Source organism: Seriola aureovittata, chromosome 18, assembly GCF_021018895.1.
Source record: "Seriola aureovittata isolate HTS-2021-v1 ecotype China chromosome 18, ASM2101889v1, whole genome shotgun sequence".
In the NCBI taxonomy this organism is placed as follows: Eukaryota; Metazoa; Chordata; class Actinopteri; order Carangiformes; family Carangidae; genus Seriola; species Seriola aureovittata.
This window is the reverse complement of record NC_079381.1, coordinates 10,221,837-10,234,280: the sequence shown is the minus strand read 5'-3', so window position 1 is coordinate 10,234,280 and position 12,444 is coordinate 10,221,837. Positions and strand designations below refer to the sequence as shown.

The 12,444-nt window shown below is 38.7% G+C and overlaps 1 protein-coding gene across 6 annotated transcripts in view; it reads left to right on the top strand.

Moving 5' to 3' along the window:
* The first annotated feature begins 1,673 nt into the window (after window positions 1-1,673).
* Window positions 1,674-12,444, top strand: part of sfswap (splicing factor SWAP) — a 46,339-nt gene continuing 35,568 nt past the window's right edge. For 3 of the 6 annotated variants that reach the window (XM_056403521.1, XM_056403520.1, XM_056403519.1), the window contains exons 1-7: window positions 1,674-2,028; window positions 3,776-3,939; window positions 5,798-5,929; window positions 8,085-8,161; window positions 9,573-9,798; window positions 10,062-10,162; window positions 11,106-11,256. In XM_056403521.1, coding sequence (XP_056259496.1) covers window positions 1,829-2,028; window positions 3,776-3,939; window positions 5,798-5,929; window positions 8,085-8,161; window positions 9,573-9,798; window positions 10,062-10,162; window positions 11,106-11,256 — 1,051 coding nt within the window. In that variant the 5' untranslated portion in view covers window positions 1,674-1,828. Of the gene's footprint in view, window positions 3,331-3,775; window positions 3,940-5,797; window positions 5,930-8,084; window positions 8,162-9,572; window positions 9,799-10,061; window positions 10,163-11,105; window positions 11,257-12,444 lie in introns of all 6 variants that reach the window. The other 3 variants (XM_056403524.1, XM_056403523.1, XM_056403522.1) reach the window with 3 other exon arrangements.

Genomic DNA, 12,444 nt, shown 5'->3' with positions numbered 1-12,444 from the left:
TTTACTCCAAATCAGGGACACAACTTCATCATAATTTCAACAAATCTAAAACTTTTCTACATCCATCTCTATTAAAGAAACCAACCATAATCTTAAAAATGATAAAATGAACTCCTAGGCCACTATTTCTTAGTAGATTTTTGGCTCCTCTCTTCTAAAACATTTTAGAATGTTGTATTTCCTAATCTTGCTGCTCTAGTCAGATAAAGTGCCAGTCCAAGCCCCGCATCTTTTCTCCACCCAAATTCTGAAACAATCTATCCAATTAACCCTGAGTGTCAAAAAAACCTTTCCAGGCATACTTCCGTATCATCTGTACCTTGTAACAGACCATGACATGACCTGATTCATGGATTTGGCCTCAAAAGCAGAGGCATCAACAATTTCTAGACTTCAGAAAAGACAAATTCTCTCTTTATAGTTGTTTAGTAGTAGTCATGTTTTAAAGGGGCTGTAAGTTTCCTTTGCCACTGAATGTGGTTTCTTGCTGGGAGCGGGTGGTGGTAATTGCCCCCTGAGCAGCACCACTTCTTCAGGGCAGATTGGAGGCTGCAGTGAGTCGCTATCGGAAAGTGACGAAATGGGCCGATGATGCTAACTTCAGTAGAAGAAAATAAGTGATAAAGACAAGAGTTAACATTGCCATTGGTTTCCTCCACTGGAGACAGCTCTTGTAGAGTAAAGGAATGGAGTTTCATGCTGAACTCACAACATTTCTTCTAGACTGGTATGTGAACAGCTGTTCAACGCTGGCTATAGCAATAGCAAAACTTACAAATAGCTCCTTTAAAACATGGCTGTCCAGTCACTCCATTTAAAACTGCTCAATGGTGCAAGTTCCCATAATGCCCATAATATACCTGTATCACACAAAAACTGACTATTCTTCCAAAAACAACAGCAACTTTATGTATGTGCAGTTTTTCATCATTCATAGCACTTCTGTCTAATGTAATGAAAACAAATTTGATGTTACTGTAAGTATTTTACCCATTTCATTGTGTTCTGTTTTCATGGTCATGTAATTTAGATCATAGGCTCTGACTACAATGATCTATGTTAGGATAGAAAATAGCACTAGCTTCCATGCAAGAAAAGGCAGAGCATTGGGCTAAAATATTCCTGAGGTATCCCAAAGCAAAGCTATTTTATTTTATGTAACACTTTCTTTGTCCCTCAGCCCATTTTCACCAACAGTATCTTCATGTGGGGTAATGGGAATATGTTTCATACCTAAATATACTCGTCTTTGACCCATAATAATTCTCATGCTGCTGATAAACACTGTAGCGTGGTTAACTGATCAGTCTCAGCTCATGAATTTCCCCTAGGTTAAAATAAAGTATCTATCTATCTATCTATCTATCTATCTATCTATCTATCTATATCTATCTATCTATCTATCTATCTATCTATCGTCTGTTCAGTTTCGCTGTGTAGCGGCACAATGTAAAATTAAGCTCCGTTCATCAGCAGCACATTCGACAGCGATGAAACCACTGGCTGGAATACGACACTAATGCAACATCTAACACAGCTCATATTTCGGAATAAATTCTTAAAATTGAAAAAATATGATATAACTTTGTGAAAATAAACATTTAACATAGTGCCATAGTTTTAAAGACAGTGTCGTAACTGCGGGCCGGAAACGCAGCTGCATGTACTTAGTTTCCAACATGGCGGCTGTTGGCACGTAGAATCTTGTTTTTGAGGATAACATAGCGGATTATCGTAACATTTGGGCCACCGGCAAGCAGTTTGGTACTCTAAACCACCACTGTGCTGTTATTACTATTCTGTCTTGCAAGCCATTTTTAACCGGGAGATGTATCGACGCGGAGCTGCAAAGAAAGACCACAACAACAAACCTGTGAAGAAGGATGTGAGTGACAGTGATAAATACGCCGACCTTTTGGTGTTCGGCTATGCCTGCAAACTGTTCCGAGACGACGAAAGGGCTCTTTACCACGAACATGGAAAACATCTTATCCCATGGATGGGGGACAAGAGCATCATGATTGATAGGTCGGTTGAACAAACTTAGACCGAAACATTATGCTAACCATCTATCCTGTCCGTTAGCCTGTTTCAAAATGCAAGGGACCACTTGGGAGTTTGTCTTGCAGAAGCTTGGAAATACGTGCAACTGTCGACGAATGTTTTATTTCTTGCTTGCTAACTTGTCTTTGGACGTCCTGAAATGACAACAAATGGTATTTGAAGTTTTTAGAATAACATGCGAAGATGCAAATCTTAGCCAATCTCTGCTAACGTTAGCCATGATGTTGAACTATCAATATGGCCCTCAGTTGCCAATTCATTAGGCACACTATCCTAAAGCTAATGCAGTTGAATACAACAACACTGGTACCAACTTTAAACAAAAACTAAACATTACAACATTCATTAAGATATGATTCATTGTAGAACTGCTGTAATAAACTGCATAAGTCTAAGCTAGGCACCTCCTTAACTGGCAACTGATATTTAAATTTCCCTTAGGTCAACATAGGTTAGCTTTGAGTTGGACTTTGCATCTTGGTATGTTGGGAGAATTTCCTCTGGAGACTTTCACTCCACGCACACTTTGTAGTTCACAAATATGGAAGTAAAAATGGGAGTATGACACAGAAGATGATTTATTCTCTCTGTCCTTTTCCAATTGAGTTTTGCTTAAAATACCAGTGTGTACACAAAGCAAATGACCTGGGGATTTTATTGTGCTGTGCTGATATCCACAAGGCCAGAGCAAATTCTAACCAAGACTAAAGTTACTGCAGTTAAGGTTATTCAAAATATCACAATGACATTTAAAACTCAGGTTTGACTAAATAACAAAAATGTTTAAAGGTGATTTGAATAGATGTAGTACTGTAGGACTCACATCAAGGTCTACTACTGCACTGAAGCTTTAATGATGTCTCTAACTTGTAAGTCGCTTTGGATGAAAGCGTTTGCCAAATGATTAAATGTAAATGATTTCAACCTTTCTGCAAAACATTGCTGCAGGTGATGGAGTAACACATTTAATGCCACCTCCACATAGAACAAGTAATAAATTACTCCTTAAAATAGTGCATTTGTCCTTTTGAATCACCTTCATCTGCAGTGGCCCAACTTGTGTTTAATTTGTACAGCTTTTGTATGTGTGTCTTTATCACATAACCCAGTTTTTTCCCCAGCAAGGTAGGCTAAGGGGTCCTGCCAAAACCCCGAATGCCAACCACAGCACCCCATTTCTTTGTCTTCATGAAGAAACTGCAACTGAGAAGTGGCGTAGAGGGACGAACCCTGGAAAATGTCGTCCATTTGGGTTCTTACGGATAGGTATTTATGTGCTCGGGTTTGTGTGAATGTAACTATCTTTGCAGATGTAGAAGTAATGATGAGTGTTACAGGGGGGAATTGAACCCTGTAAGGTAAGAGGCGAGTTGCTTTGTTTGTTTTTCTTTCTTTTTTTCTTTTGATGTAGGGTTGTTGGTTTGTAAGAGTTGTTCAGGAATGAAATAGCAGCAGAAAGCTTGCTAGGTATCTTAAGAGCACCATTGACAATTAAGCCCAATGACTTGATTAGGAGATTATTGTGTTGTCTATATTTCGAGAAATTTTCACAACTCCTAGTATGTAATCCCTCATGAGAGACTAGAGGTAGAGCATTTTTTATGTTTTAAATGTTGGGTTTTAGGTCCCTTTTCCTTGGTAAGTAGGTCCATGTTGTGAATAAAAAGCTTTGTCAAATTCCTTCTGTCTAATCCTTTTTATCATTCAACAGATACGATGGGCGCGGTCACTTACATGACCTTTCAGAGTATGACAGCGGGTCATGGAATACATCGTACCAGCTGTCGGAGGAAGAGGCCAGGATTGAGGCACTGTGTGATGAAGAAAGGTACCTGGCTCTGCACACTGACCTGCTGGAAGAAGAGGCTAGACAAGGTAGGCATGGTGCCCGTTCTGACACTGGGCAAGCAGAATATTTAAAATAGAATTTAACACACACATATGGCACATCTAAATGTGAATCTACTCATAGTGTGTCATACAGAAGGATATTAAAATAAACATTTACTTTTAATTTCTTGAATGAGTCGTAGTCTGTCACACTTAATGAAGGCAAGCACCTAGCCAGCAGAGGATGTAGGAGTCTTACTGAAATTATTGTCATTTTTCACCTATCATCTTATGACATGATGGTGTAATGAGGCACAGCAAATTTATGACCAACTATAAAAACACATTGCAACATGGGATGAGTTTGTTACTCACGTACATACTGTGGTTGTGTAACTTTTACTGCAAGAGTTAGAGAGAGAGAAATCAACGTTTTAACATGAACAATTGCTGTTGTGTATATACAAATTTTTAGATAATATTTATTAGTACAATTTATTATTGTTGTTTTACTGGCATATACTGTCTTCTTACTGGTACAATGACACGTAAAAGTTGGCCTGATACTTGTGTTCCACTAACAGATATTAATTCCCATCAGCAGCAGTTCTAACTGTTGTATTTCACTGGTATACACTGGTCCTTTCCTCCAGGCAGCTGTCACTTTGTGGTAGCCAAAGTTGTCGAACTGAAATCCTTCCAAAAGTTTGACACTTTGCAGGGTTATTACTGCCTTTTTTTTTACTGAAGACTAATCACACTAATTACTTGAATTTCTCAAGTCATCGTTTCAGTCCTTGTCAGTGATGTCTTGCTGTTTGAGAGTGACAGTGTTCACTCTCTTCTCAGGCTGTCAGTGTTTGAATTTGTGTCCAGATCTTTTTTAATCTCAGGCCTCTGTCCTCTTTTAACACTTGAGCTAATTTGACAAGTCTGTCTGTATAAATAGAAGAGCTGCAACTCTTACTGTTGCTATGTACTTTAATCTTGGCTTCTTAACACAATCTGATTTTCCAGAGTGTCATCTCCTTTTAAGGCATGTTCAGCTTTCTGTCTCTTTAAAAAGGACTGGCTTTGACTCTGAGCTCAAGAGCTGCCATTTCTATGGAAATCACTTTCGACTCATCTAGGATTCTTGCATCTCAGTCATTTTACAGTGTAATGAAACAGGCTGTTTTGATGACAAAGCACCCTTCTGAAAGACAGACTCAATGACTGTAATTGAATTAATAAGCCACAGTTTTAAGTGAAATATGGTGTCTTATGCCCAAACTGACAGGACAGAATGAGTCAGGTAATGATATGTGTCACACACACGCTCACATACTCACTGCAGAAGGTTCATCCCCCAGGCTGGTTTGCCCTTGAATTTGGAGGCCTGACCCCATTCACTCAGGCTATTACCCATCTGTCCAGTGAAGGGACAGCAGGAAAGCATTAGAAATATTGATTGTGTTAGTGGGAATTTTGCCCTTGCTTCTTTAATAAAGATATAGTTTGCCAGGAATTTCAATAGAATTGCTAGTGTATGGGGCTAAGCAACAGTGTACATTTGTCTAGCACCCTGTAAGTACTTTTTTTTTCTTCTTTTTTTTTTTTGTTTATCAATTTTAAAGCTTCTAACATGACAGACAATACCAGTAATTTAGGATAGAATCTGTCAGTCACTTGCACTCATAAATGTTTGTATCATTATTATTATTATTAATATATAATAACTATCATCAGTTTTTATTAGTTATTATTAGAGTATTATTCTAAATCTGACCATATAGATGCCAATAAAATATTTGCCACTGCCAGTTTCTAATACACAACCATTCAGGAATTTTGCCGTTATGAAATGCTAAATATCAGAATGAAGTAAATTATTCTCTGTTTTGTGTTTTCTTGTTTTCCACAGAGGAGGAGTACAAACGTCTGAGTGAGGCTCTGGCTGATGAAGGCTCCTACACTGCAGTGGCCTTTAAATACAGCGCTGACTACTATGACCCCTCTCAGCCCACGGAGGAGGAGGATGCTAACAAGGAATCTGGTTAGAATTCACATCACTCACAAGCTCACGTGGAGTTAGTCACACTCACATAGCTGTGGAATTGGTCAGTCTGTTGGACATACTTGAAAATACACATACAAGATAGCAAAACACACAACACAATTTTAAATTAAGTGCTAACACTGCAAAGCACAGGAACTTGTGGAATAGTGCTTCATAAATCCAGTGAAGTCTCTCTCTGTCCTCCTATACTCATTGTACATTGTGGCACTAATGTGTTTCCTGTAGGCAACCGCACATCTTACTGTACTTCTGCTTTTTCAAAGTGATCACATTATAGAGTGCGTTTAAATACTGCATGAAAATCTGGAATCAGTTCCCTTCTTTAATGATCCCACTATATTGCTGCAAAGAAGGCCCTTCTTTATGCCAGCTTTGTCTGTTTAAACAGAACTGAAACATGACATAAGGGTGAAGTGGAATAACGGCACAACATTCCCACCTTGAACAGGCTGCATAAAAGAGGCTATTGACATATGCCCTCTGTCTATGACATGTTGCTTGTAGTGGGCTCTGTGCCGTGTCTAAGTTTTTAGCTGCTTGACTTAGTATTTGAATTTTTGGCTGCTGCAGTCTGGTGTGACGAACACAGCAGCTCTGTCTAATCCATTTCTTCTTTTTTAAACTATTCTAATCCAGGCAACCATCTGCAGACACACACCCTCCAGGGGTTGCTAAAGTTGAATTTCTTCCTGCAGAACACATATTGAACATGTCGAACGTATTTGGAGTTTTATATTTAATTGAATATAACACAGTAATATCATGCCATTTAAATTTGTCATGACAGTAACAACAACTCCCTATTTGAGGCCCAACAGATGTTAGCACAAAAAGTTTTTCCTGAAAAACAGCCATGAATGGAGGGAGGTGTGACATTTAGACTGCTAATCACCTGTGCACACCAGCGTCAACTTTGGTTCCATATGTGACTTGACACACACATACACCCGCTCACACGCTCTCCTGCAACTTTAAATATTTGATGTAGACATTGCTGGAAGCACTTTGTCCCAGCCAGTGGCCTAACAGTTAAGCAGACTAGATGCCTCTCTCTCGGGAGATGGCTGAGTCAAGGGTATGAATACATTTTGCCAAACCTCCCAGTGCCAGCAGAATTAGTTTTTTGAGGAATAAGTCAGGAAGCATCACATCACACTGACTGTAAACATTTTGTGCCAATTTCAGTTGAATCCCTGCAGTTTTGGATTTTTGTTTGTTGTCAGGTCTTTCCCTTCCCGACTTTAAAGACTTTGACATTACCACAAATATAAATTCAAGTACAAGTCAAGAACCTCCCCCACAAAAATAAAAATTATAGCCTCAAAAAGAGAGTTTTAAGGCTGGCAGATACGGAGACACATTATCACAATATAAATTTAATGATTCTCACTATTTTAAGCTCCTGAGTGAAAGCCAAATAAGCCAGGGGTTAATTGCAGGATGATTCATTATGTTTTCTCTGTCAAAACATGACAAATCTGGGTCTTATTGTGACACTAATTGTTACTCAGTCAATATACCCATTAATTTCATGTTCTGTTAAAATAAGGAGCTTAAATATCTTTTAGCTGAATTTATTTAAATGTATTCACTTCACCACCCCTGAAATACCTGAATTACTATTTCCTGTTTGATACTACTGGCTGTCGACTGCAGACCGTGATCTTGTCAACCTGTGTGGTTCTGAGTCAATGTGTGGCCATACCTTAACTTTGAAAGAGACATGCTTTGTAATTTGGTTACAGGATTAATGGAATTCATGCTGGACTGTTAAACTATCGAGAATACATCCATTTTGGCGGCTTAGTCGTAATGTGTGATAATAATTGAGGGTTCCATAATATAGAACTTTAAAATTAACAGCATTATCCAAATAGAAGTTAGTCTGCTATGATAGTAATCCTATTATGTAACTGAAGTAATGATTAAGCGCACTTTACTGGGGCATTTTACTGTGGTATATTTGTGTAGCAGGGAGAAAGGATTTTCCCCTGTTTAAAATGTTTTAGGAACTCAAAATTAATCTTGTGTTATGGCTCAACTGGGGATACATCCAGTAGGGTATATTTAGTTTTTTGTTACAAATGACTAATAGAGATCTTTTTGTCTTAATATCTCATCACCTCCATAGAAGAGGCAGAGCCTGAGGAGAGTGAGGAACCGTTCGTTGCTCCCCCAGGGCTGGCCATCCCTCCTGATGTGGAACTGGTGAGTATTAAATATTCTGCCGGTTTACTGTAATGTTAATACCCTACTGTGCTCATATATGTATACACAACATGCATATTTATAGAAGGTTAATACAGCTAACAGTTAATACAGTTAAAATCAGTAGCTTTTCAAGCATTTGCTGTGTGAAGTAGCATAGTGTGTCACAAAAGGGCATTAATTTTTATGCTACAAAACCGCATGTATCCATTGTATGTGAAAAGTAACGCTTCACGTTGACATAAAATCCATTGGTAACAACAGGCAAAGTATAATAGACTGAAATATTTAAAATGCATTGCTCTTGCTTAGTTCTATGCAATAATGTTGTGTCAGACAGTCTTCCCTCAGGACCAGGCCAGTACGCAACCAGAACCCTCCACGACCCCCTTCAGCAGCCACTTTCTTATGCATGAGAAGAAAGACAAGCTTTAATGTTGTCATTGTCTGTGTGAATATTCAGTATATACCATGCTCGGTATAAAACAGCCAAAACACCCTTGTGCCTACACGCAGAGCATAAAATAGCTGTAGTGTATGATGCCTCTCAGCCTCTGCTCTGTAGATTTTGAGGGTATACCCTTCTATCTCAATAAATTTCAGTGTAGTGTTATTTTTTGAAGAATATTCATAATCTATTTTGATTTTTCCTTGTATTTGATAGTCATGGCAGAGAATAACAGGAAGCCTGGGAAAAGAGCAGAGGAATGGCTTGAGTAAAAGGTCTTGGGCCAGAATGTCACAATGGCCGTAAACCATGTGTTGTACGTTCAGGAAGCTGGCATGCTTTATGACTGTTATGTTATAGGTGTGGGGGAGGACACTTTCCTTGAGAAAAACACATCAACATGAAATACGAATTACACACCCCTTTTTCTTTAATGGCTAAGTTCTTAAATAGGAGTGAGAAGGGTCCTTGTATGTCAGAAAGTCCTTGGCAGCTTAGAAGACAATAATGGTCTGACACTGGCATCTTTTTGGCCACTGTCTTGAAAGGTAGTGTTTATGACTTTCATTTTGATGAGATATGTGCGTTCTTTTGGAGATTGCTGCACTTCCCTGTACTCTCTAGGTAATGACAATGATTAATCACTGAGAGCACACAAGAGGAACAATAATGAATGAATAATGGACCATTTCTTGTTCCACTGATTTCCCTCCCCGTGTGTATTTTGAGAATTATTGTCATCACAATGAACATAACAGTGCTTTGCATGAAAATACTTCAGAGACAAAATTTGCTTGTGTCCTTGGTATGAAGAAGTCATTCATAAACTGTACATTACATCTTAATGTTATGTTCTGCAGTCAGGTTCACACACTTTCATCTATGGCACTGGAATCGGTCCTTGCATTAAATATGTTAAGTGTAAAACATCGGTGTTGATTTCTTGACTTTTCTTCTTTGTAGCCGGCAACAATTAAGACCCATAACATCATCGAGAGGACAGCCAACTTTGTGTGTCAGCAGGGGGCTCAGTTTGAGATAGTGCTGAAAGCCAAGCAGGCTGGTAACTCCCAGTTTGACTTTCTTCGTTTTGACCACTACTTGAACCCTTATTACAAACACATCTTGCGGGCCATGAAGGAGGGTCGATACAACCTTGTCCCCTCCAACAAGCAAGAGCAGTCACAGGGTGAGTTACAGAAAGCAGCCACTGAAACCACACACACAGACACAGAGGCATTTACCGAATCAAGAGTCATGTACTGTAGCTAAAGCATAAATATCAGATCTGTAGTACATGAACAATTGAACAGATGGAAGGAGTAATAATTTGTAACATTTTCCATCAATTATTAATGTTAAAAAATTTTGTTCATACATATATTCATTACGTTTCCTTTGTTTTGTTTTTTATGTTCGTTTTTTTTTTTTTTTTTTGCTATCTTGCTATAGACTCTCACTCTGATGATTCAGATGAGGATGGGGATGGCAGCTACCTTCATCCCAGCCTGTTTGCCCCGAAAAAGAGCTCTCGCCTGGAGGAGCTGGTGAAGGTAATGTAAATAGGCCACAGAGTGAGGATCTTTACCTGTTTGATCCAGTTGCTACTTTACATTGCATCACTCTCCTGTGAGAACCACACATCCTGAAAATGTCTCATTTTAATGAGCTAAGAAAAACAGCCCAGTTTTTAGCATAGGAACTTTATCTAATCCCCCAGTTTATCTGAAAAATCACCAAATTTTGAAATACATTGTTTCCATTGGACAGTGACAATAGGCTGCTTATCTGAAGGAGTCAAAGTGAAATTGACTTCAGCACATCCTTGTCATTATAGTGTTGTATAAGAATGCTGCTGCCCTAATCAGTAGGCGACCACTGCTTGTCATTTGAATTACATGTACATCCTGTTTTGTACTGCCCATGTCTGTGATCTGCTGTAATAACTATATTTCCTGTTCCGATGCTTTTATAGTTCTGTAAAACTTTTTTGCGAGTTCTTTCATGTGCCTTGACAGGACAGCCATTAGTCTTTGACTGAGCAGCAAGTATGGAATCATGTCTTTTTAAAGAAACATAATGAGCTCCTTTTAGTAGAATGCTGTCTAACAGTTGCTTCCCATCAAGAGGGAGTTCCTTTTCAAATCATCCTCTCTAATTTTCTATATTTAATATTTTACTGGGTTAACTGTTTAATTCTGTAGATCTCTTAAATAGCAATGAGGAAGATTACTGCATAATGTTACTTGCAGAGTAATGCTTAAATATTGCACTGCATTCAAATACTTATACTTATAATTATACTTATACTAATAATTTCATGGTTTCTGACTTCAGAGAGTTTGAATGTGTGGTGTATGTATTATAATATTACTGTAAAACAGTTCTGCCTTCTGCATTGCACCTGTAGTGAGTTTCAATTACCTTTACGTGAACAAACCATAACATAATGGTGTGAAATACTGTTTTTACCAAACTGCACTTGTCGTTTTGCAGCCTCTCAAAGTAATGGACCCAGACCATCCTCTGGCAGCACTTGTACGAAAAGCCCGGCAAGAAAGAAATGGCACTGCAGCAATGGCAACCAAACCAGAGCAAGTGACAGATCCAGCTGCATCAAGCACACCAGCGCAGTACACTGCTGACCGTGAGTACATCGTTTTTTTATTCTTTTTCTCAGAGAATTAAGGACTACTCGTCAGAAAGTCATTTAGACTCTTTTCATGTAGAAATTTTCCCTCAGACTGATAGAAAATGTGCCTGACCTTAATAGTTCCCCCAAATAAGCACTTGTCTACAGATAGTTGTGTGCTGCTATTGTGAACCTCTTAGTCACAATTGTGTGATTATGGCCTACTTCAGATGCAAATGCCATGAATATGTAGGTGCCCTGGTAGCTCACCTGGTAGAACACGTACCACTAACAAGGTTGAGTCCTCACCTCTATCTCTTCTGCCCTTCCTGTCAGAAAAAAAAAGAAAGATGAATATGACAAATAGCATTCAGGGTAATGCGGCACCTTGATCTTTCCCATAGGAGAAGTATATAATACTCAAATGAAACTAACTCCAAGATGACATTTTCATTCAAAAAATGTCATCTTCAGAATGAATGAGACAAAACAATAGGACTGCCATTACATGAAAAAAAACAATGCCTGCCTCGTGTGCATACTGTACACAAGGCCATAAACGTATTCATTCTTGATGAGTCATATCCACCCCCTCTCTGCGTTATTCATTGCATAGCCACTTAAGTAATTGTACCATGCATGTGTTCATCTTCCCCTGAAACAGTGGCTAAAATAAACCCATGGTCATTGGCCACTGTTGACCCGTGTGTGTTTACTTGTCCATTACTGCAATTTATTCATCTCTGAGACAGTTCTGGAGGGTGTCCTTTGACCTGATCTTTGTGGCAGACATAGGGCTGTTAGTGTTAGTATATTGGTTGTGTATGATCTACTTGCTTAATGTTGTTGATAAGCACTGTTGCTCTAAACGAGGGCTGTTAATTTGTCCATCCGTGTAGCTATGCTTGGCTTGGTCCAATGAGGAAGCCTTCTCTTGTCTTTTCATTCTGCCACTGATGATGTTGATACAGGCCTTGGGTAATACATAGCTCCATTACCCCTTTAGTACTAGATTGCGTCTTGGCGTATGAAATCACTCCGTCTGAACCTAATGGATACTGTGTGAGTATGCTAAAGAACTAACATTAAAACCAGCTCCAAAAACTCTACCTAACTTCACCATTAAAGTCAAACTTTAGAAATATCATCTATCTGTACATTGAATTTTTAATTTCCTTAAGTGTCTATCCCATCGGTGTCACA